Here is a 26058-nt window from a genome sequence, read left to right on the forward strand (position 1 = left end):
CTTGCCTTTTCCCTTTTATTGACAGGTTCTCCTGACACCCGCAGGACATTTACTCTACAAGATTATTTAAGTGGTGATTTTCAATACAAATCTTTCAACTTACAATGGATTTCAGGTAATGGGCATGCATTTCTTGTCTGCATTAGGGCTACTAATGATACGTGATACAAAGGGGAAAAAGTTGTTTGCAAAATATGTGCAAACACAGAGAACGGGTACTGGGGCATCTTTTAATTTCTGAATACATTAACTATGTATTCAGATACAATGTTAGTATTTATGATAATAATACTTTTCATGTTTATACTGCCTTTACTCCAACAGGAGCCTAGCATAGAGGACATCACAAAAATACTAACCCTGAGATTCAATAATTAAAAATATATAGACTCTAAAATAGAATTAAAACCAATGCTAGCTGATGACATTCCAATAAACATTCACGTATGAAATGCTTGGGCAAACAGGTAGTGTCTTTAAGTTAAATTGAAGCAGCAGCATCCTGGGGGAAGAAACATACTTCCCCAGGAAACAAGAAAGAGGTATGGAGAGCTTGGTGCCCCATGAGTACTACTCATCGCTGAGTCTTACTGAATGGCTTCCTACATTTTCCCTTAGGAAATCAGTATCTCCACACGGCAGAAAACAACCTTCTACTCTTCAATGCTGATGATGGAACAGGATCTGAAATATTGTCAAATGCCACCTTAGTAAGTTTTTATGAATACCACATACTTCTGCCGTCAAAACAGCTACAGTTTGAGTATTTTTCTTTTATGTATTCATATATGTTTCTTTCTATTAATGCCTTTTTCTTTCGTCAACAGACCCATTACAATAGTTCAGAGGTCATATTGTCCCCTGACCGAAAATTTGCTCTTTTGCGATACAGTTATGAGAAGGTACCAGCTACAGCCTACTTTCTCTTTTGTGTCATCTCTTTCATATTAGTAGAAAAGTTCCAGGTTTTCTGCAATATTGATTCACTTGGGCCTTTTGGTATATCAGGACTGGGGAAATGTTTTTAACACCAACATGCTTTGGCCAGTTACTTTGCATTGCACACATCCCGCAGTGTAGTCCAGAGTTGGATATTTGTGTGGATTTTTGGGGAAAATGCAGTTGGGAGGGATGTTTATTGTAGTAGCAACAAGAGGGTGACTAATTGCTTTCTCGTTCATTGGGAAAATAGGGAGATTCTTTGGGGTGGGCTGTTGCTGCTGGCATAAATAATTAAATGAATATATTTACTTCAAAAATACAAATCAATTTTGCTAAAAAGGGCGGGGGATAGTTGCTGATAATACAGCTGCAGCTATAAAGAGGTATAAATAATCATTAAGTGCAACAAGCACGGGCAACTAAACCTTAGTTGCTAAAAAGCTCATTGTCTCTTTTCACCCACACCTCTAGACATCTACCGGTATGCTTGATTTTGCACTGAATGTCGCACTGCTATTTTAAGATTAACATATTACCAGCAATAACACAAAGGTCCCATGCCTATCTCTCCAGCTCCATGATAGGCAGAGGGTAGGGACCCATTCCTGTCAAGCTCATCTTCATAGTCTAGTAGCGTAAGGGGGTGGGGAACTAGCAGCACAAGTCTTTAAATTGTACAGTCGTACCTTGGAAGTCGAACGGAATCCATTCTGGAAGTCCCTTCAACTTCCAAAGCATTCGACTTCCAAAGTGCAGCTTCTGATTGGCTGCAGGAAGCTCCTGTAGCCAATTGGAAGCTGCAGAAGCCCCGTTGGACATTCGGCTTTGGAAGAACATTCAAAAACCAGAACAGTCACTTCCAGGTTTCAGTCGTTCGGGAACCAAAATGTTTAAGAACCAGGCTATTTGAAAACCAAGGTACGACTGTATTCACAGAAGCAGTCACCAAAAATGTAAAGCTGCAGGATATATGAATAGGCAGATTTGGCGGTGGGGGGATAACCTAACACAATGTAAAAGTAGACAATACGGAGCACTAAATATTGCAATTTTCTGATATACAAAAATAGTTACAAGACCATTCTCATCGAATAATTTGCTGTGGAGTAAACTAAAGGGACGTGGGTGGCACTGTGGGTTAAACCACAGAGCCTAGGGCTTGCCGATCAGAAGGTCGGCGGTTTGAATCCCCACGACGGGGTGAGTTCCTGTTGTTTGGTCCCTGCTCCTGCCAACCTAGCAGTTCGAAAGTGCAAGTAGATAAATAGGTAACGCACCGGCGGGAAGGTAAATGGTGTTTCCATGCACTGCTCTGGTTTGCCAGAAGCGGCTTAGTCATGCTGGCCACATGACCCAGAAGCTGTACACCGGCTCCCTCAGCCAATAAAACGAAATCAGCGCTGCAACCCCAGAGTCGTCCGTGACTGGACCTAATGGTCAGGGGTCCCTTTACCTTTAAAGTAATAGGAAACAATATGACTGCTGCAGATAACGGGGTTGTGATGCAATCATGTCATATAATACAGGTAGATTTTATTATTTAAAGTAAAAAAAATCACATTGGTTTAAATGGGAGGTTTCCCGCATGAGAAACTGCAAATGTGCTTTGATTTCAAGTTTTCTATTTAGTGCTCTGGGAAGATCCACACCACACATTTAAAGCACATCCAATGCCTGCTTAAAACATCTGACTTCTCCCAACAAATCCTGGGAAACCCCCCGCTTTTAAGCTACAGCTTCCAGCACCCTTAAGAAACTATAGTTCCTGAGATTCATTGGGAAAGTCACGTGTTTTAAAGGGATGGTGCAGATCAGTCTTAGAACTTCTCTCGGTTTTGTGTGGGTTGGCCATGCCCAAGCACATAGTCCCAGGGCTGTGAAGCCATTGGTGCTAGAGTGCTCTGACCACCCTATGAAAGCTTTGGGTTGTGTGGGCAAATACACTTCCAACTCTTAGATGAGAAACCTGTTCCAGCTTGAGAGCCACATTCCGGTGGTGCGAAGGGCCAGAGGCATAAGCAAGCAGAGAAATGAATGTAAAATGTTGTATTTGTACAGTAGGCTAGCTTCAACACACACTCATGCATCCTTCCACCCTCCAGCCAGACAAGCGAGATACATGGTCAGAGTTCAAGAGCTCATCAAAGGCAGGCAGGCCACAGCACAAGGGGTGCAAAGCAGGGCTGGTAATAGGGTGTTGCCCTGGGGCAAGGCCTGGTCAGTGTTATGAGGGCCAGATAACGATGCTTGGAGGTCTGTATGCAGCCCCTGTCAGAGACTTTGGTTTTAAGATTATATTAAATAAAATGTGGGACGTGCGTGGCGCTGTGGGTAAAAGCCTCAGCGCCTAGGGCTTGCCGATCGAAAGGTCGGCGGTTCGAATCCCCGCGGCGGGGTGCGCTCCCGTTGCTCGGTCCCAGCGCCTGCCAACCTAGCAGTTCGAAAGCACCCTCGGGTGCAAGTAGATAAATAGGGACCGCTTACTAGCAGGAAGGTAAACGGCGTTTCTGTGTGCGGCTCTGGCTCGCCAGAGCAGCTTCGTCACGCTGGCCACGTGACCCGGAAGTGTCTCCGGACAGCGCTGGCCCTCGGCCTCTTTGAGTGAGATGGGCGCACAACCCTAGAGTCTGTCAAGACTGGCCCGTACGGGCAGGGGTACCTTTACCTTTACCTTTAAATAAAATGTAGATAAGAAGAACATGATTAGGAAAAAGATTTTGAATGCCAGTTTGTCTTGGTGTTTTCCTTATGTGCAAACATTTCTCTTGCAGGTGTGGAGGCACTCTTACAATGCGTCATACTACATCTATGATGTGTCTGCTGGGTCAGTACTACTACTACTACAACAACTGTGTTATCAAAGTGCTATTGTTACCCTACAAAGGGGTTTTTAGTTCATGCCAGACTAGCCAGAGTACAAGAGTATTAGTAGCATTATTAGTATTAGTACTTTGGTTGCTTTTCCCCTTTTTCTTTTACACTTTGTGTTTTTCTTTTGTTGTAGTACCTTAGTACAGGTCAACCCAATTCCCGAGGAGATCCAGTACGTATCCTGGGCACCTGTTGGTCACAAACTGGTTAGTGAAACACTTGTAGCCAAACCCATACCATAAAAGTTAAGTGGCAAAATTCCCATTGATTTTATTTAAAGGCTCAGGATTGCACCCAAGGGCCTTTGCATATTGGCAGTAAGGTTTTAAATATTTCAAGTCCACGTGTTTCTTTAAAAATAAATTAATTAAAAAGGGTGCACATATCTATATTCTGTTACTTTTCTGAGAATGTTGTACGTTCTCTGCTGGATCTTGTCCTTGACAGCAGATTTTTACAGATTAAGAGCATTTTCATGATTTTTACTTCCGTTATATAGCATTCTTTTCCATTTCAGGTTTTGAAGAATTAAGGTTTTTGGGGGGAGGGGAAAGAAAAGGACAGGGTGGGAGGGGGAGGTTAAGCCAGGGGAGAAGGAAACGACATGGTCATTGGTCAGTAACCATTGCAGGCCACACTAGCTTCATTCAGATACGCCTAAATTATACCGAAGTCAACAATGTTCATAAGTGTGATAGTAGTTTTCATATTGTCACCATGTAGCCTAGACTATCAATTAGTTAAGCAGATGGCAGATTTGCATTTGAGCTGCATTCAGTTCCCTTGAATCATAACAGCTTCAGAAGAACCTGCTGGATCAGGCCAAAGGCCTGTTTTTGTCCAGTATCCTGTTCTCATAGTGGCCAACCAGGTGTGCCTTTGAAAAGCCCCAAAGCAGGACAATAACACTCTCCCCAGTTGTGAGTCCCAGCAACTGCAATTTGTAAGTATACAGTCTCTGACATTGTCCAGTAGACACTGGCATCCTTATCCTCCGTGAAATTATCTGATCTTTATGAAAATGATTCAGGCACCTCCTTCCCTGAAAATGGAACTAACGGTGCTCATTAAACTGTTCAGCGGGGGAGAGTGTGGTTTGACCCTAAATGGCAGCTTATAAATATTTTTAATAAATCATTAGGTGGTGGGTGGAAAAAACCAATCAGTGTGTCTACAAATGTGTCAAATAAAAGGGAAAAGAAGTCATTTGGTTGATATAAAGTGAAGAGCTATGCAGCTAGCGTGGTGATTTTTTAAAAAATGTTTTTGTTTAATGGCAGGCTTATGTTTGGCATAACAACATTTATGTGAAAACAGCACCAGATGCCCTCGCTGTGCAGATCACTAAAAATGGAGAAGAAAACAAAATTTTTAATGGAATACCAGACTGGGTTTATGAAGGTAATTGCCATATTACAACCTAAATACAGAATTTATAAGAGGCAGTGACTGTATTCAGATGCAACCACGGTTGTCTATAAAGAGAATAAGCTGCTGTGACCCTCAACCTTGTGTTCTCCCCACTCATCCTCACACAAGTGAAGCTTTTGTTTTTCAATTTGTGGCGACACATAGCATGCGATAAAATAATCCCAGTCAAGCTTTGGGTTTGCTCATTCAGCGAAAGAGCAAACTATGGTTTGCCTCAGATTAGAAACGGAAACTATGGTTTGCCTCAGATTAGAAACGGAAACTTCTAATCTGCTTGCACTTGTCTGTACTGCTTATCAGGAGGGGAATGGGGTGATTCAGCAGAGAGATCAGGACTGCACAGGTGCACCAAGAGAGCCGTGAATTTGCTACCCACTTCACCTTGCCCCCACTTCTCCGAATAAGTGGCAGTTCTGCTGCTGCTGCTGAACAGGAAGGGAGAGAAGGAAGGACACTGTTGTGATCCTCCACACCATTGCTCGAAGTGTTACTTGAAATTATTCTTGCATGATTTACTGACATCCAGCAGTTCCGATGCATTCACCACATTTCCTGTACACAGGGATTCCTCACTCACTACTGCCAGTAGTGATTTGGCACTCATGATTAGTCCCTTGAAGAAGCACCTTTAATTTACTAGCCCTTGTGATGCACCTTGTGTTTGCTTTACTTACACACACACACACACAGCGGGGGCGGGGAGATAAAACAGTGCAGCATCCATGTAAACAGTTTTGCAAGCATTATCTTTGTTCCTATCCATCCTTTGGAGATATAAAATACTCAGTGAAAATCTGTTGTGCCCCCCACTTTTTTGGTATTGGCAAATTCTGTTCCAAACGAATGCTGAGTTTAATTGCAAAGCATGTTCCTAAACATTTTGGGAAATCTTCACTCAGGCCTAAACTACAGATGTGGCAGTGGCTCTGTTTTTAAATACCTGTTAATTCTGTTCCATGATGCCTTTTTTGTTTTGCTGGCTTCTGAGATAAATATGACTGAGAAAGAAAAGTGTTGGTGGTAGAGGGGCTGCGGAGAAGTCACAGGTGGAAAAGAGAGTTGAACACCATTTCTCCTGCACATCCCTTTAACTTTTTTAATAGAGCCATATATGTGATCCCATCTAATCCCAGGGGTCTTGCATTTTTACTCTACTGTTCATCTGAAAAGACTCCCAAGGCAAATTGCACATGATCAATGCACAAAAAATGGTCCCTTTTTGCAGGATTACAATCTAAAAGACATAAAAGGGAAGAAGAAGAAAAAAAGCAAACTCAGGCACTACTTCTTAAAGGTTAAATATGATATATTGATAATGTCTGGTACTTCCCTTACATTTTAAAAACGTTTGGCTTGTAACTGGCACTAGAACTGTTTTCTTCTCATTTGACTGTGCCTTATTAGGAAGGATGCATGTGGAAATGTTATAGACTAGGAAAGAAACAATTGTCTTTGGTAAACTGTTTGGATTTTCAGTGTCAGAATAAATGATGATTTTGAGTGCTAGCATTTACGTTAATTATTGAAGCCAGATTTTTATAACACATTTATTTCTATAAAAAGGCATTTCTGAGGCTTTGGTTATTGTGTTGGTCGCAAGACAGGGCAAGGCATCTGAATGTTAGCAGCTACAGTTCCATCTGAAATTATATACAAATTAATAAGAACAATGTTTCAGAGGCAGAAGCCAACTCTGCTACTATTGCTTCAAAAGAACACATTTGCATCTCTTTCAGAGGAAATGTTTGGCACCCATTCTGCTCTGTGGTGGTCTCCAAATGGCAGCTTTTTAGCATATGCAGAGATTAACGATACTGGAGTTCCTGTTATTGAGTATTCATTTTATTCAGAAGATACACTGCAATATCCAAAGACCATTAAAATCCCGTATCCTAAGGTCTGTGTTATTTATTAAACATAGTTGTTGAGCATTTTGATTAAGAGAATACTCACATTTAATCAGTTGCTGCTAACGAAAATATTGTCTGTCTCTCCTCAACAGCTTGCTGTGATTACTGCGACTTAAGTCAATAGCATCTGGCAGCATTGAAGTATTTTATTATCACTAGGGAAACAGGAAATAAGTGCAATTTAAGACTTTGGAATTTAAGTTTCTGAAATGGCTTGTCTTGGGGTGGAGTAGGAATGTGATAAGAGCAGATCTTCATTGGCTGTTACGTCTGTTACCTTTGGAAAATGCATTTGAATGGTCTTTAGAAAAGAGGGAGAGAGCTTCCTTTCTCCTCCTCAGGATTCTGGGGCACTCATCTTTTGCATTTAAAATAATTGGGGATATTGGAGACCTCTGTATTAACATGAAACTGGGCTTAGATCATCATATTGTCCTATTTACTACTCGGGATTGCATGCCTGAATGTGTTTGGCAATAAGTAGCTGGAGGCTCTTTTCTTTTTCAGTAAAATTGACTGTTATAGGGCATAAGCTACATGTTAGTTTGAATTGCATGTGTGGTTCCAATGATAATAGCATCCCCACAAGCCCCACAGAGCTGTCATTTCTTTCAAGAGAAAAAACTCAGAATAAATAAATGAATAAATAAAAATGTCTGGGGTGATATTGCCATGCCTCTTTTTATGGAATGGAACAAAGCTTTAATGTTTTCTATGATCAGAAAGAGATAAGAGAGACACATTCACCTGTATTAACCTCAGAATTCTGTAAATCCGTAACTTACCTGGCATATTTCTGAATACCATGCTATTCTCAATTCTAACATTTAAATGTTGAGCTGAAGAATAATTATTTTTAAGCTTACTGTGCTTTAATAAACGAGCATTGATGTTATGTACAGATGTCATCATGATATAAAATGTATTAATTCTTTCAGGCAGGTGCGAAGAATCCAACCATAAGGCTATTTGTTGTGAATACCCAGTCTCTTCCGCAGATCAGTTCCAATGAAATTGTTGCACCGAGTAGCATAGCATCTGGGTGAGTCCAAATAATGTAACAAGCCTTGCGTTTGAAACTGCTATAACAGTTTCCTTTTGTTGAGCAACAATATATAATAAAGCAGAACAGAGCACTGATTAAAAACAGCAACGTAAATATAGTAAAAACTATTTCTGGCAGAAGTTTGATATGTAAAAGTTGTCTTTTCAACATTTTTATAGTTCCATGTTATTTGTTAATATTATAGCAAGCCATTATTCTGTCGCAAGAGGTTTCCTATAAATAGTGATTTGCTATTGCTATAAGTGGAATTTCAGCTTATCTATTTCAACAAGCTGGAGCAAATCTGCACACAATTTTTTAATGGCTCTGTTTCGTGAAACACTTAAGCTGGCATTTAAATGTGCAAGAAGGAAAGTATAACCCTTTTTAGCACCCTCTTTTGAATTGTGAGAATGTCAACAATCCTTGTTCAATGTTTTTAAACGTTCAGCCTAAGACTAGGAGATACTGTTTTAAGAGTTGCAGCCCAATGTCAAGGGTCCATTGGCAATTAGAACTTCATTGCTGCTTCATCAGGAGGGGCGGGGAAGCAGGGATAACATAGTCAGAGCATTATCAGAAGTCCAGATGATATGTAGCCAGTACTGCAATTGTGATAGTGCTTTAATGCTCAGATAAATACAAATGGTAGCTATGAGTTTTTAGAATTCAAGCTTGTGTACGTATATCAATAGATGCCTAGCACCATCTTATTTTTTCTAGGGATCACTACCTGAGTGTTGTAACATGGGTGACCAATGAGAGACTCTGTCTGCAGTGGCTCAAAAGAATTCAAAATTTTTCAGTTCTTGGAATCTGTGACTACACAAGTGGAGCATGGCAATGTCCACAGGTATGAAAGGGTAGGTTGGGGGTCAACTTTCCGAAGGAAGCCATTGGGAAAAGAAAATCCTGTAACTATTTACATTAGAGTAAGGGAGGGGCAAGAAGGGTATTGCTTGATAGGCACTTGTTATAATGGTGGATATCTCTTTTCTCTTCCCCTTTCAGGACAAACAGCGTCACTTCGAGAGTAAAACTGGCTGGGTTGGCAGAGTAAGTACTGTATTTCTGGGAGCCAAACTACATGCTACACTGCAGCCATGTGCAACGCTATCTCCATATGGTCCTTTTCCATTGCAAAGCATAGTGAAGAAGGTGCATTTTGCAATGAGGCAAAGGGAAAAGGGAAACTTTCCCCAGCTTTTTTGCCCTCTGGTGGAGTCTCAAGGCCCATATTTGTACCTTAAACATGGGTCCATAACACTAGTGGAGCTAATAGCAAATGAGAACATAGATGTTCCAGGTGGAAGGACAACTTTGTCTGCTGCTACTTCATGACATGCAGTTTAATAATCAATTACATATTACATCTATAGGAAGACCGGTCCATTCCACCTCCACCCCACAGGTGGAACACTAAAGATTCTTTCCAAGTTTCTTCAAGATTTTCATTTTAAAAAAATCCTTCCTAAAGGTTTATGATTTGCATTGTTCTACGAAAACTTGAGGGACGCGGGTGGTGCTGTGGGTTAAACCACAGATCCTAGGACTTGCTGGTCAGAAGGATGGTGGTTTGAATCCCCACGACAGGGTGAGCTCCAGTTGCTCGGTCCCTGTTCCTGCCAACCTAGCAGTTCGAAAGCACGTCAAAGTGCAAGTAGATAAATAGGTACCACTCCAGCAGGAAGGTAAACAATGTTTCTGTGCACTGCTCTGGTTCGGCAGAAGCAGCTTAGTCATCCTGGCCACAGGACCCGGAAGCTGTACACTGGCTCCCTCGGCCAATAAAGCGAGATGAGCGCTGCAACCCCAGAGTCGGTCACGACTTGACCTAATGGTCAGGCGTCCCTTTACCTTTACAAGGACTGGAAGGTGTAGCTTAGAAGTAGGAAACAGGTGGCCCTCCAGATGCTGCTGGACTCCCAACCCTATACATATCTCCTAAAATGTATTTCCAATAGATTTAATGAGACTTACTCCCAGATAAGTGTAAATGGGATTGCATCACTTTTCCCAACAGTGGAAAATGGAATAGTAACCCTTCAGGTGCGCAGTTAGACAAGAGCATTGGGAGACACCCATTCCAAATAATTGAGACAACAACACTTTAAATGATATTGCCACTATTGTTCTCTCGTGAGGCCACATTTATGGCCTTATGTGCCCAACTTCTCTTTTTTTTTGGGGGGGAAGGAATTGAGCTGGTAAGATTACAAAATGCATGTGATATTTCAAGCTTTCCCATGCATATTTACAATTTTTAAATTCCTCTCATCCCCTCCCCCTGGCAAAAAAAGAGCTTTCAAGAAACAAAGTGAGGAAGGAGACAGCAGGGATTTTAAAAAATCTACCCTACAAAGATGGGAGATAATCCCACCTGCTGTCAAACTTGATCAGGAAGACCTTACAGCTAACACATTTTGCTTCTACATCGTAAAGTATCAGTAAGTAAAGTGATGAGCAGACTGCATATGTGGCGAACAGTTATGCAAAAGGAAGGTGGAAAAAAACGAGTGTGAGTGCAATATAAACTAGAAAGGAGGGAGGATAATTAATCCCCCCCCCCCATTGTTGGATAATGTCCTTCTGCACTCCAACTGACAGAATTTCATCAGCAAAGCACAGCTACATTTCACTATGATATTTCAAAGGTTGCTTTCATGTCACAGGGTGGGCAACTGTTTCTAGCTGGCAGAGCTGTCAACCCTTGCAAGCCATTTCAATATCAATGCACACTGGTAAAGGCAGAGCACTCAGCAGGCACCAGCGATCAGCTGACCAGTGGCACGTGCAAAGTTGCAACAGGGCTTTGCAGTTGCAGCCTATTGGCTAATTAGCAAGCCTTGCTTTCATTCATTCATTTAAAAAACCTCCAGTTGTATAGATTCTCCACCAATGGCTTTGCATAATACCTTTGAATGTACAGCTATGGATAACAACAAGATTTATTACAGGAATGTTGTGGAGGCTGCTTAGAAATAATGGGAAACCTTGGACAGCTACAGCAATGAATATTTTCCTTAGAGCAAATAAGGGGAACTTCCAGATGTTGCTGGACTTGATCGGCTCCAGCCACTAAAGTCAATAGTTGGGGATGATGGAAGCTGTCGTATGACAGCATCTGATTGGCTGCAGGTTCTGCATCCCTGCCTTAGAGCAATGGATCCAGGTTGCGAGAAAGTTATTGAATGCCACTTGCTGCTGTATGGATCTGCTTTTGGAGCCTAGAATGCAGCTGCCAACATTCTTTGGAATGTACATAACTTGCTTCTTAGGAGGACTATACCGAATGGTGGCACTGCATTCTGTTTGTTCAAGTCAGGGCACTTGATTTTCACTGATCCCGCCTACCTTGTGGACTTCTCTTTACCATATCCTGCTCTGGAACATCAGCTTATTCCTCAGCAGCAATTTTTCAGAGGGGAAGTGAGGATGCTAGCTTAAGCGGTTTACTAGCAGAGATCAGTGAAAACTTGGTTCCCTGACTTGCAAGAATTAAAGTTATTCCTACTGAGGTAAAGGCACATTGGATGCAACCTGGAGTGATTTTGGATAATAAAATACTTCAGCAAAGGGAAAGTTGTGTTTGCATTGATTTATGAATAGGGTCTTTTTGCTTTCATATTGAAAACAGGATGTTTTGCCATAAGAAAGATCTAGTCGTTTTATTGAACTATCAAGGAAACTTGCTGATGTTGCTACTTTTAATATTTCATCCATTTGCATTCCTTTTTGTCACAGCACATTGCAGACTAATATTTTGTCAATTTTAGCAGTGTGTATGGACATAAATATTAGGTGCCAATTGTGTAATACAGTTAAATAGGCTCTCTGGTAGATGGGAGTGCACTGTAAAGAAGTAATTCCTCTATTGATCACTTGTTTACCATAACTAAAGCAATTATCTCTAGTAGTTTTTGATAAATGATTCCTTATTAAATAACTTGTGCACACATGAACAATGCTATAGCCAGCAGAGACTTTGGGAACATTAAAATAAATAGAAGTCATAAACAGAAGTATAATTTGCCTGTTCAACTCAATGCAAGACAGTACTATTTATTTGCAATTACTCCCCTGCCAGGACAGCCTCCTTCATCTAGAACACAGCATTTCAATAAGATGATAAATCTAATTGCATAGGGCTCATTATGAAATATCTAGGGATAATATTGCTACCAGAATAGGTCTATTTGAGAGGGTGAAGCCAGATTATAAATCATAACTCACTTAAAATTTTAGCCATGATATATAAAGCCGTTTTTGTTCTGTTGACTCTTTAAGACACTAGCTGTATTATCCCCCTTGAAGAATCAAAACATATTCTTTCATCATGAGCTGCAAAAATGTTGCAGCGTTTGCATTTTCCAGAAATCCTTGATCACTAGTCAATGAATAATAATAATAATTAATAATACTTTTATTACTTATACCCCACCCATCTGGCTGGGTTTTTCCAGCCACTATGGGAGGCTCCCAACAGAACACTAAAAACAGAATAAAACTTCAAACATTAAAAACTTTGCTAAACAGGGCTGCCTTCAGATGTAGTCTGAACATCGGATAGTTGTTTATCTCCTTGACATCTGATGGGAGGGCATTCCACAGGGCAGGCACCACTACCAAGAAGGCCCTATGCCTGATTCTCTGTAACCTCACTTCTCACAGTGAGGGAACCACCAGAAGGCCCTCGGAGCTGGACCTCAGCTGAACGATGGAGGTGGAGACGCTCCTTCAGGTATACTGGGCTGAGGCTGTTTAGGGCTTTAAAGGTCAGCACCAACACTTAATTGTGTTCAGAAACGTACTGGGAGCCAATGTAGGTCTTTAATGAAGCTGAATATTTAAAGAATTCCCAAAGCTTATATTATTTATTGAATTTATTGCTCCTTTTTTTTTAAAAAAAGAAAAGTGTCCCAAAGCAACTTACAAAATGATATAAACATTAAAGACAATTTTTCTAAAAAAAACAACACCTTGTTATTTACTGTAAACTTTTGGTTGTTGGTTTCCCCAGTTTCAACCTTCTGAGCCTTACTTTGCACCTGACGGTGATAGCTACTACAAAATCATCAGCAATGCAGATGGCTATAAGCATATCCACCACATTGGTATCAATAGCACAGGGGTAAGTAACAGATATATAAATAAATCATTGTGGATTTAGGTTCTTGTATCATGTAATTCCATTTTTATCTAACCTTTTTATATGTTAGGAAATGAAGCCCATTACATCTGGAAATTGGGAAGTAATCAGCATAGCTGCTTTAACGAATAACTTCATGTGAGTATTCATCAAACTTAGTTTTAAGTTTAGTGGAGAAAGGGAGGGTAATGTTTAAAAAAAGCCTATTATGGTTTCTTAGTATCTGTTGTAGAGATGTCTCTTATTTAGAAGCAGAAATTGCCTCTGCATTTATTTATCTGCAACATTTGCATGCAGCCCTATAACAACATTGGCGGCTTCCAATGAAGAAGAAGGTAACTACAAATACAAATAGCACGTGAAATTATAAAACTAAAAGCAAAAATGGAACAAAAACCCATGGTACCCCTGAAGTTTACACAAACATTTAAAAACTGGCCAACATCAGTTATTTTTAAAGGCCTGGATAGGAAAAAAAAAGTCTTAACTGTTTACTCCTCTGAGTTTAAAACTTCAAATATCAAAGCAGTGGTTTTGTCCTGCAAAGTTAGTGAGAAAAGATGAAAAGTTCCTATGAGGAAGGAGTACCAAGTAGTATAAGGATTTTGTGCAAGAATCCCTTTTCTAGCCTGTACCATCCTTTTTTTAAAAAACTTTTTTTATTCAAAATTAAAACAAAACATATTATCCAGAAACATATCATCCTTACTCCCCCCCCCCCCATTTTTCCTCCCTCCCACACAAACCCCCACCCCCTGGCTTCACTCAGTTCCAGTCTTTGATTTCTCTAAGAATGCTGTTTTCTGCATGTTACACAGTTGTATAGATCCTCAAACTATTTAGCTGATTATCATCAATAAAAAGTTTGTGAATGTTTATTCAAAGCCAGCCAAGAAGTCCAGTTCGCTTTGTTGCATCTTCAAATACTTTGTAAAGGGTTCCCATTCATCTTTAAAGTCACAGATATCCTTGTCCCCTAGCTTATATGTCAATTTTGCCAGTTCTGTATAGTCCATCAATTTAGCCTGTACCATCCAAACTAATTCTGCATGCCCCAAGTGTTCCCATTTGGATTAGCAGGAGCCATCTTGGAAACCAACTCAGGTGCCTAGCAGATTATGTCTGTCAGATAGGCTGAACGTGGATGTCCTTTGATTTTTTTGTGTCGTTTCTAAGCCCTCCAGCCAGATGTAGCTAAAGTGAGGGACATGTTAAATTGCAATTGACTTAAGCGCATTGATTTCAGTGAGGTTTAAGTACCACTAACCTTTATTGAATTTGGAACTTTTGTGTTGAATCAAGTTCATCTAAGCTTAGTATTATGCTGGATAGTGGATCACTGAATGTTACAGAGACCTAATGCTTAACATAGCATTTCTCTCTCTTTTGGAAGTGCCCTATTGGCTCACAGACTCCTTTCTCCATCCACTATTGTTCCTATGTAAAATTGCCCGCCCACCCCAGCTTCCATTAAAAAAAAAAAAAAAAAAAGCATTCACTACCGTTCAACTAGAAAGCTAGAAATAATACAACAGGCAAAGCCAATGAAGTGCAGTACTTTTTAAATTCCTAATGTGTTTCACTGATCAGCTTCTGGAGGAATTTGTTCAATACTATTCAGACGTGCATAAAAAAGATATGTCGAGTTGGACAAATTCCCCTGACGGAGATCATAATTTCCTGCTGGAAATAACTTATTAAGTAAGTCGTGCAGTTTTGTTTTCGTTTTGTCTGCTGCATTCTTTATGGGATCTGGTGCAGTCCTTTCTTTCTTTTTTTCCAGGTTAGCATTACCTTAGCAATGATAAAAACAAACTTTGCCAATGCAAGTTAGTCCTTCAGGATTGCTATGGCAAGGTATTATATGTAGGTTGATTTTATAGCTGTCTATGGTATCTGCTTGTGCATTTGAATAATTTCATATTTTGTGTGTCACCCCCGGCAATTTTTAAAATCGGAATGGTGATTTCACAATTTATTGATCAATCAGTTGGTAACTTGTTTGCTTGTTTCACAGATACTTTATCAGTAATGAATTTGAAAATACGCCAGGAGGAAGACATCTGTATAAGTAAGATTCCGCTTTGCCACATTTTTTTTGTAACCCAATATGATATTTTTTTCTTTTAAGACAATATCATATTTTTAGTTTTTAAAAGTTATTTTTAGCATTAAACCAAGATAGCTTGTTTTGTCTTGATATTTTTGAAGCTGTGATAATGATCTGAGAATGTTTTGAAGTTTACTCCATCTGCTCTACAGAACATGATAAGTTAAAGAGCTTGGGATATACACAGAAGGCTGTTAACGACCGAGGCCTGGTGATGCTCAGAATGGGGTATTTTATGATCCTTTGGTCTGGTCAGTCAGTGGGTTTGATCTAGAAATACCCAAAAAGTGGAAGATTTCATGCAACGTATACTTGATGCAACCGTGGATCTTCAGACTTTATACAAGACTCTGTGCAATATTTTGTGTGAAGCTTTGTTGCACTAATGGAAAGCTTCTGCTAGATTTCAGTTCCCTGTTCTCATGGAACAATCTGACAGTACATCAGAAAAAAAGCCCACCCCATCACCTGTGCAAAGAGGCCTTCCACTCACGGAAGAGCACCTCTGAACACAACCCTATATTTCTGATCGCCAAATAGGGTTCATCTTTGGAATGCGTTCTATTATAAATGTAACAGCATATGGTGTCAAGATTTGATGGACTTTGCATAATGGGAAATTGCATGGCTGTTTTTGCTTCGTTTTGCTGGATGTGTAGGATCTGAGTGATGAGGTTGAACACGACACAGTCATAGGTTAGCTAGCTAAATATGTGCTGTAATGAACTGCTAGCAGGTGGGTGCATGGCTATCTTAGAAATCCACATTTTCCATGTAGTAATGGAGCGATCTTCCATGGGAAGAAGGTTGCTGTAGCTCTCAAATGATTCATCAAAGGAATAAAAAGTATGTTTACTGTGATACAGATGGTACAACATGGAGGAACTTGGAACACCATGGAGACAGAAAGTTCTTCATGCAGCTGAAAATAATGTAGCAAAACTTTGAAAGGAAAGCATGCAAAAAGAGAGAAGCATGCAAAAACCCGAAATTATTCAATGTGAAGGAAGCCAGTTAGCTTGCAGGGACCCACTCTTTGGCACCAGGAGGCAGTCTCCTTGTTTTCTTCTGGATATACACAGAAGGCTGTTAATGACCGAGGCCTGGTGATTCTTCTGGAGGAGGCAGCTCCTTACTGTAGGCAGTGGCGTAGCGTGGGGGGTGCAGGGGGGGCCGGCTGCACCGGGCGCAACATGGGGGGGGGGCGCTCGCACTTGCAGCTCTCTGCCCCTACCTGGCTCACTCTCTCTCTCTCACTGCAGTGCTGGCTGTGCAAATCCGATCCGAGCCACCGGGTCGCCGCCCACTGTGGAGGGGAGGGTGCCAGGCGTGCGGTGCGGTGCGGAGCGGAGAGAGAGCGAGGGACTATCTGGGGGAGGGACAGTGCAGCGGGGGGGGCAAATTACTTGCTTGCCCCGGGTTAGGGGGCGCAAATTACTTGCCTTGCCCCGGGTGCTGACAACCCACGCTACGCCACTGACTGTAGGACCAAAGGCTGGGAACCAATCCTGGGAGATCCCCTGCCCACCATGGGTGTGAACCTTTCCTGCCCTGGATATTGGACTTCCGGAAATAAATTCTTGCTATTTTATGTATCCTTGTGGAGGTGCTGGCCTGGGCTTTCTGTGTTTGGCATAGGTCTTCCTGTGCCTTTGCTGTCTCCTGATTGATAAGCAAGGAGAAGGACAATAATCTGCTGGCAAGGGAAGGGGCAATTTGCATCTCAATCAAGGCATGGGGCAGAAAGGCTTAACCTTCTCAGCACATTTCAGCACTGTGTGTGTGTGTGTTTGCTGTACCCCCCCCCCCCCCAGATCAGTAGGTATTGGAAAGGGCATAAAAAATTGCTTTAGGGAACCAGATCCATCCCATGGAGATTAGCCACTCCTGTTATAATGGAACAGTTGTGCTACAGTAGTTAATTCTTACTTTAATATCCAGTTGAAAACAGGACGGGATAGAAAGAAGTGTTGCCAGTTGTGTAACCTTTTAAAATGAAATACATTTAATCCAAGCCAATTTGGGTGGAGTTCTTCATAATTGCGATTTAATGAAACTAACTTCAAGTTAATCTGTTTTTATCTTTTTTTGCAGAATAGCATTAAATGATTTAAAAAAAACATGCATTAGCTGTTATCTAAACAAAGAAAGATGTCAGTATCATTCAGCATCCTTCAGCACAAATGCAAGATACTATACCCTGAATTGCTATGGTGAGTACAGCCTGCCCCATCTGATATAAGTGTGACTTGATACTTGGACCCTAGTGCTTATACCAGGTCTAGTCAATCCTTCTATTACTTGCCAATCATAGAGGATGATGCTGCATGTCCCTGTTCCCTCTAATTTCTGGTTTTTGGTCCATATCCAAGCCTCAGATTATCAGACATAAGAGGGAATAGGGATATGCAATATCAACCTCTTTTCAGTCGCTGTATCCTCTGACACAGGGTCTAGTGCAGCATGAGGAGCTGCTTTTGCAGGGAGCATCCTTGGTTCATGTGCTGTCTGGATCATGGCCATAATTTCAAAAGCTTAGTGCAGGGACAGCCAACCTGGTGACCTCTCCAGATGTTGTTTGGTTACATTTCCCATTAGTCTCTGCCAACATAGTCAATGGTCAGGGTTTATGGGGTTTGAAGTCTAGCTAAATCCAGAGGGCACCTCATTGGCTATCTGCATGTTACCTGCATTTGACTTTTGGCCGTGTTGACAAGTGTTTTTACTTTTTGTGTTTTTACAGCTCTAGACACCCCTACAATGAATTATCCAGAGTGCGGGGAGGACGGACCAAAACATTTATATCAGGCTTCCTCAGACTCGGCCCTCCAGATGTTTTTGGCCTACAACTCCCATTATCCCTAGCTAGCAGTGGTCAGGGATGATGGGAATTGTAGTCTCAAAACATCTGGAGGTTCGAGTTTGAGGAAGCCTGATTTATATTAATCATAAGAAGAAAAAGCAAATTGGTTGTTCTTTAGCCTTAATAGAAGGAAGAAAAACATTCAACTAGACATATAGCAACAACAAAAAAGGACAGAGCTCTTGCACCTGTTTGACAGTAGAACAGACGTCCATGAGAAGTCATAGAATCACAGAACTGTAGAGTTGGAAGGGGTCAAAGGGGTCATCAAGTCCAACCCCCTTCAGTGCAGGAATCTTTTGCCCAATGTGGGTCTTGGATCCATAACCCTGAGATGAAGAGTCTCATGCTCTACCTACTGATCTGTCTGTGGGCTTGCCTTCCTTGGAGGTTTTCAAGCAGAAGTCGGATGGCCATCTGTCATGTATGATCTAGTTGAGATTCCTGCATTGCAGGGAGATGGGACTAGATTACCTTCAGGGTCCCTTCCAATGCAATGATTCTATGGTTCTATGAATAATTGTGTAGGAGCTTTATCATTTTTTTTGCATCTGGTTACCCTAGCTCAGTTTTGTTATACTGATAAAATTGTCATGAATTTATTTAACTAGCTGTACAGTGTTACCCCCCAACACACACCACCACACATATTGTCCAAGCAAATGCTGTATATTTCCCACCCAGGATTCAACCTACAACACATTTCGCTGGCTAATGTGTGCACCTTGGACATCATTTCTAAAAAAGTGCTGAGCGATGAGAAGAGCTACCCAGTGAAGTGTTGTTTCTTCTCCTGCTGCCTAGAATGAAAAAAGAAAAAAAAAGAACGAGATACAAATTTTGGGAAGCAGAAAAAAGGCTGAAGGGAAATTGTTGTCTTGAAACTTCAGGCAGCAAGTCCTGGAAAAAGTATTGAGGCAAAGTTTCCCTCACTCTCTCTATCTTTTCCCCCAGACTAAGCCCCTGCCTGAACAAAGGGTTTGACTTAAGTTGTGTGTGACTCTCAATTAATGCCTTGATTTAAAAGAATGGAAAATAACTTGAATTTTTAACACTGTTCATAACAGGTCCTGGTGTGCCATCTTTCACCTTGCTCAACAGCAGTACAGATGCAGGTACTTTTCTGTTTTGTTTTAGACATCTGCAAATGCATAGAAATCTGTGGATGTTTACCATCTGCTGGTAGAATGAGTTGGGCTGTAATCCTATGCATACTTCTCTGGGGTCAATCAAACATAATGGTCTTGCTTTTGAGTAAAGAAGCGACAAACAAAGTCAGTGGGACTAGTAACATCGAATTGGAGGCAATCATTACAGTTGATTAGACATAACAATACAGCAGTAGTTCATAAGAACATGTTCAACACAGATCCTGCTTGCATGGTGGGGTAGAGCTGCAATGCTAGCTTCCTGGCCGTGGTGTCATAGCTGCTCACCCCAAACAGAATAGGGGGAGGGATGAGGCAATGTTGAGGCTGGTGCTCTGCAAGCCCACAAGCCCAGTGGCAGAGCCAGCCTGCTTCTCCTGCCTGTGTGGCTGCATACTCCTTGCCTCTCCCTCTCTCCACCCTGGTAGGCAGTGGCAGCACCACTGCCAAGAAGCTGGCATTGTAGCTCCACCCCACTGGGTAAGGTGCTTCTATTGAAATGGACTCATATTACAACATATGGGGAGCAGGCTCACATGGTAGTGGGGGAAACAAAACTACTAACAGGGAACCTTTGCAGGGGTGGGTGTTACAGGATGGGTGGGACCAGAGGCAAAAGTGGGTGGAGCAATGGAGGTGACATGCATTCAGCCACACATAAATCAGATGTTTCTGCTCACTCACGGATCTTTCCATTCTGCATTCAGGCAGGAAATAGTCATCAAAACACACTAGAGGCCAGGCAAAAGCACTTGGAATAGGACCTGTAGTCTTGCAGCACCAGTGAAATCTGTGGCCTGGGGAGGAGGCATGGCGTAGGGAGAATCCCAGGGGCTGCATAGAGAGCTCCATAGGGGTACATATGGCACCAAGATCTGAGGTTCTCTAGCCCGTGATTTAATCCAATGCATATTGGTTTGGAAGTTTGTTGGGATTTTTTTCTCAAGGATCTCTCATTAGGACTGCATTCTTAGAGGTGTAAATCTCGTGATATAATATGATTTGGGATGGGGTGGGGTCACAGGAGGAAGTGCCCAACTTGGAAACTTTCCTTTTTGATAGCCTATTGGTGGCTTTCCCAACCCTGCTATCCACAGCCTAGACATCCCTGCGGGACCTCCCGCAGGGCTGCCTAGGCTGTGGATGTCTTCCTGAAGGCTGGAGAGTGAGAGGGGTCGGTGCGCACCAAGCTTCAGCGAAAACCTGCATTCGCCCCATAGGATGCTCCCAGATTCCCCTTTCATTTTTGGAGGGGAAAAAGTGTGTCCTATAGGGAGAAAAATACGGTATATCATATACTGGCACAGAGACTAAATCTGTGCTAGTAGTTAACAAAGTGGACAGGGAGAAGTGACTGTGGGGAAAATCCCTTTATGTGTGAACTGGCAAGCTGGGATAGTTGCCAGTAAGGCTCTTATTTGTGAGTCTGTTCCTTAGATCTTGAATGCTCTAGGAATGGGTAAGGAATGGGATCGTATTGGTAGGAAGGAGTTCAGATCGTTCTTTCTGTTGCTATTTCCTCTGCCCCTGGTTCCGCAGACACACCTTATTGTACTGCTCTCCAGGTTGTAGAACTTTGGATTTTAAAAAGTATTATTTGTCTATATGTAAACTCATCTCCTATATTCATCTGTTTCATGTGTAGTTATTAAGTACCTGGAAAACAACACCGAATTTGATAATATGCAGAAGAATGTCCAGATGCCCTCTAAAATACTAAAGAACATCACATTGCATGGAGAAAGTAAGTTACCAGTTGTAACTTTAAACCTGAAGTTTTTGATTGTGGGTTGTTGTTTTTGTGTGTTTTTTTTTCTTCTTCAGCTTTATCATGAAATAGATGTGCATTCAGAATTTTGCAGGTCCTGATTTTGCAATCAGTCACTTTTGCATTTAATGCTCAGTGCTGTTTTCTGAAGAGACGGTGAAGCTGCATTTCCTCATTTGATGTGGAACTAGGGTGGGAGTTTGAATTTAAAGCCAAATCTGTCAAATTTGTACTTTCTGAAGCAATATGAGAACCAAAACAGCCTTCCTTTGAAATTTGCACTTATCTAAATTTTGTGGTGAAGTCCTTACAAAAGTGCATATATTACGGTTAGAAGGGACACGGGTGGCTCTGTGGGTAAAACCTCAGTGCCTAGGACTTGCCGATCGCATGGTCGGTGGTTCGAATCCCCGCGGCGGGGTGAGCTCCCGTCTTTCGGTCCCAGCTCCTGCCCACCTAGCAGTTCGAAAGCACACTTAAGTGCAAGTAGATAAATAGGTACTGCTGTATAGCGGGAAGGTAAACGGCGTTTCCGTGTGCTGCGCTGGTCTGGTTGCAGCATTGTCATGCTGGCCACGTGACCCAGAAGTGTCTTCAGACAGTGCTGGCCCCCGGCCTCTTAAGCGAGATGGGCGCACAACCCTAGAGTCGGACATGACTGGCCCGCACGGGCAGGGGTACCTTTACCTTTACTTATATATTACGGTTGCATAAAAATGAATACGTTAGTGAAAATAACATAAAGATGTACATTATATTAACAACATTTGCTTGCAAAAATGTGTACATTAGTCAAAACTGCATACAAAAATGTGTTGATTAGGAAGAATTCACAGTAAAATGTATGCTCAACTTTACCTTATCCTTCTTTATCTTACTGCTACCACCTCTCCAGGGTAGAAGCTAATGGGTAAGATAAATTTCTTTGGTTTCCTACACAGGTCCAGACATTTGAGCTCAGCATGTTTTCAGTTACAGTAACTTTCCAGTAGAAAGATAGCCAAGGATCCTATTTAGAGAAAAAACGTTGCTCTCTCCTAGATTTCAGACCACATAAAATTACTACAAAGGAGCATTTCTATATTTCTGAACAAATAAATTGTTCTGCATTGCAAATGACTATTTTTATTGCCTTTGCTTAAAAAGGGGGGGGGGGAGGTGACTGTTTCATCTGTCTTTATAACTGCTCCAACTATCCCACACACTCTAAAAATGCAGAGTTCAATTACATCTTGGCTATATAAAACAAAAACTGCTTATATCTTGAGTATATTTCCCCATACCCCCACCTCCACTGAAATCTCTTTAAAAAGTATTGTTTTTAATTTATACCAGAATTTATATCCTGCTATCACCTCCAGGAGGAGTCACACAGTGATGCTAACAAAACGTAAAAATAAAAACAACAGTAATCCCATCATTTTAAGCAATTACCTCAAACAACCCAGGAATAAAAGCATTTTTAAAAAGGAGGAACCTTGAAGGGCAAAACTGACAACAAATAAATTTATCAGCAGCCCAGTGCTGAATGGAAGTTTTTAGGTTGTTTTTGATGGCAATCCTACATCTACCAAGCCAAGCACATGACATTTGTCCAATCAAGGTGTATTTTGGTCACGTCTGAGCATACTAGGAATTTGCAAATGGCTTTGGCCCAGTATACCTGAAGGAGCATCTCCACCCCCATCGTTCAGCCCGGACACTGAGGTCCAGCTCGGAGGGCCTTCTGGCGGTTCCCTCACTGAGAGAAGAGAGGTTACAGGGAGCCAGAGAGAGGGCCTTCTCGGTCGTGGCACCCGCCCTGTGGAATGCCCTCCCATGAGATAAACAACTATCTGACTTTTAGAAGACATCTGAAGGCAGCCCTGTTTAGGGAAGCTTTTAATGTTAGAAGTTTTATTCTGTTCTTAATGTTCTGCTGAAAGCCACCCAGAGTGCTGGGGAAACCCAGCCAGATGGGCGGAGTATAATTATTATATTATTATTACAATGCTTTTCAAGTTGTTATATCACCTAGCATAACTTGAAGCTTGTCTTCATGTTACATGCTCAGTCATGATTTTCCAGGGTGGGGATGGGTTTGTGTTGTGACAGACAAAAACTTTCTCCATACAAACAGTATCTTAGTCTGCACATGATCCCTTTCTGCAACACGCATGCATAGTATCAATTCACTAGCTTACACAACTCGCCTCCCCCAAATTGAATTCAGTAAATTTACCTCTGAGTAGACATGGGTAGGACTGCAGCTTTAATATTCTTTTTGGGGGGTTTTAAAATCGGGTTATTGTTTTTGGTTTGATTTAATATGTTGTGGTCTTGTTTGTGAACCGCCATGAGACCTCCAGGTATAGGGTGGTGTATAAATTTAATAAATAATAATAATGCTATTTAAAATATTTCTTAAACCAAACGGCACCTACTTCAAATGTTCTATTGAACATGTCCTGGGCTGTGATAGGTTTGCTTTCCCAATACAGTAAAATTCCAACCTTTTTCATAAGAAGGAAGAGTCATGCCCAAGACATCTATGCCTGTGGAGATTATGCTACTTTTTCATTTTGGAAAATTTCAGACTTTCTGTGGTCTGAGGAAAGATGCTAATGATTGCATAATTGTGTTGTGTAGATGTCCCATAAAAATGTAGGTGAATGAACTACCCTTGATAATTTATTCTATATTGAAGGCATTTCCATGCATGGAAATGGCTCTAATGATGAGGTTGCAGAATCTGTGGGCAGTATTCAATGCTACATTTTACTTAGAGTTGACCCATTGAAATTACAGAACCTGACTTAATCATGTTCAATACCATCCTGTGTGTTTACCGGTACCAAAGCATTGGTATAACATATCTTGGGTCAGTTTGACCTGTGTTACAGTTCTTGGAAGTATAAAAATATGACAAGGCTAGATTTTTCTCATTGTCCCAATACCTTGTCAGGATTTTTAGGCATAGGGCTTTCACATAACTTTTGATGGATGTCCCTGTTTTAGAATGAAATACAAGTGAAGAACAGTGCTGTAGTAGTTTAGAACACTCTGATTCCCCTCTAACAGAAGAAATGTTAGGGAATTGTCACACAAAATTGGAAACTCACTGCCAAATTAATAGTTTGCTCACTCTGTAGTATTTAAGTACAATTATGCTTTGCCCAAATGCTTATATCTAAGAATGTAGGCTTTTGCTTCAAGCCAGAATTGGAACTCACTCTAAACAAGAGTCCGCTATTTTATATGAGTGCATCTTTCAGTTATTAGTTACTTGCATCAGTGAAATGTTTTCATTCCTGTTTTCAGCATTCTGGTATCAGATGATCTTACCTCCTCACTTTGATTCATCTTCATCCAAGAAGTATCCTCTGCTTATTGATGTGTAAGTTGAAGTACTTGACCATATTATACTTTATTACTTGTCCAACTGGGTTCTGTATGAAGGTGAAACGAAACAGCAAATGTAATTGTCCTTATGATCATCAGTTTGACTTGATATGGTTCAGGGAGGTGAGGAGCCATTTAGTCAGGCCAGTGGAGTTGTTCTTGCTGCTGCCACTAGGTGAGATGGCTAATAAAAAGGTAAAGGACCCCGGACCATTAGGTCCAGTCGTGACCAACTCTGGGGTTGCGGCGCTCATCTCACTTTATTGGCCGAGAGAGCCGGCATACAGCTTCCAGGTCATGTGGCCAGCATGACTAAGCCGTTTCTGGTGAATCAGAGCAGTGCATGGAAACGCCGTTTACCTTCCTGCCAGAGTGGTACCTATTTATCTACTTGCACTCTGACGTGCTTTCGAACTGCTAGGTTGGCAGGAGCTGTGACCGAGCAACGGGCGCTCACTCCATCGTGGGGATTCGAACCGCTGACCTTCTGAGCGGCAAGTCCTAGGCTCTGTGGTTTAACCCACAGTGCCAGTAGATGACTATTTAGGGAGAAGAGGAGCTAAATAGTTTACTAGCAACCCTTTCAAAGACTATCATATAAACATAAATGCCATTTTTGGCCTTTTAAATAACAACTACCCACCAAATTTTCATGTGGTCAAAGTGTCTTATTTCATGGTATCGATGACCTACGAAGCCCCATGGGATCCTTGCTATTAAGATACTGCTACTCAAGGACAGTCAGATCAGCAGCAACAAGTGAAGCAATTGCCAGGAAGGCCTCTCAGTCGTCCCAAACTTAGGTGTATGGATGAAGAGAAACCAAGAGAGAAGCCTTGGCTGATTTGAGAGTTCGCATTATTGCTTTATAAGCTTTTCATTTGTGCTGCTGCTAAGCAGTTTTTATGGCTGTTTCTTTCATCAAGATTGGGGAAATGCAGAAGAAAATATTTTCTAAATAATCCGAAACAAAAGCAAAAATGGGTTTTCCCTTTCAAACTACAGAAAAGAAATTCATCATGACTGCAAATGTTAAGTTGTGAGCTAAATCTTGTATATCCTGATGTATGGTGATAATATGTCTCTTGAAAACCGCATGCTCTACAGCAAGGGAAGAAATCTTGATCTACATGCACTCAAATGTCTTTGTAATCAAACACCTAGTTGTTGCTGACGCAGGAAGAACTGTTATATGCCTTCCATTAGGCTATTGAGGCTCCTTCAGAGCTTCCACATCTTGGGCAAATGGTGGCTATCTTGCTTCCTGGCTTTTAAATCTATTGGCAGAAGATGTTCTCCGCCCCCCCTTACCATGCAATAAATAAATAAATATATGTCTAAATACTGTTGAACATGATCAGAACAAAATATTTGGTTGAGTTCCAAGCAATGAACTCCAGCCTTCCTACTCTTGGGAGAAGATTCCAACTCTCCCTGGTG

The 26058-nt window shown here is 41.4% G+C and overlaps 1 protein-coding gene across 2 annotated transcripts in view; it reads left to right on the forward strand.

Annotated features, from left to right (window-relative positions):
- DPP4 (dipeptidyl peptidase 4) overlaps positions 1-26058 on the forward strand; it is a 52142-nt gene that overhangs the window by 9474 nt on the left and 16610 nt on the right. For both annotated transcript variants that reach the window (XR_014504149.1, XM_083408447.1), the window contains exons 3-19: positions 26-115; positions 619-710; positions 828-902; positions 3714-3766; positions 3947-4019; positions 5094-5214; positions 6981-7141; positions 8093-8196; positions 8923-9052; positions 9211-9255; positions 13220-13330; positions 13419-13486; positions 15366-15419; positions 17553-17671; positions 19389-19436; positions 21115-21213; positions 24538-24613. Coding sequence is in view for 1 of the 2 variants with exons in the window: in XM_083408447.1 (XP_083264573.1) it covers positions 26-115; positions 619-710; positions 828-902; positions 3714-3766; positions 3947-4019; positions 5094-5214; positions 6981-7141; positions 8093-8196; positions 8923-9052; positions 9211-9255; positions 13220-13330; positions 13419-13486; positions 15366-15419; positions 17553-17671; positions 19389-19436; positions 21115-21213; positions 24538-24613 (1519 nt within the window). In the remaining variant the exon portion in view is untranslated. The remainder of the gene's footprint in view (positions 1-25; positions 116-618; positions 711-827; positions 903-3713; positions 3767-3946; positions 4020-5093; positions 5215-6980; positions 7142-8092; positions 8197-8922; positions 9053-9210; positions 9256-13219; positions 13331-13418; positions 13487-15365; positions 15420-17552; positions 17672-19388; positions 19437-21114; positions 21214-24537; positions 24614-26058) is intronic.

This window comes from Podarcis tiliguerta (genome assembly GCF_965153285.1).
Source record: "Podarcis tiliguerta genome assembly, chromosome: 1".
In the NCBI taxonomy this organism is placed as follows: domain Eukaryota; kingdom Metazoa; phylum Chordata; class Lepidosauria; order Squamata; family Lacertidae; genus Podarcis; species Podarcis tiliguerta.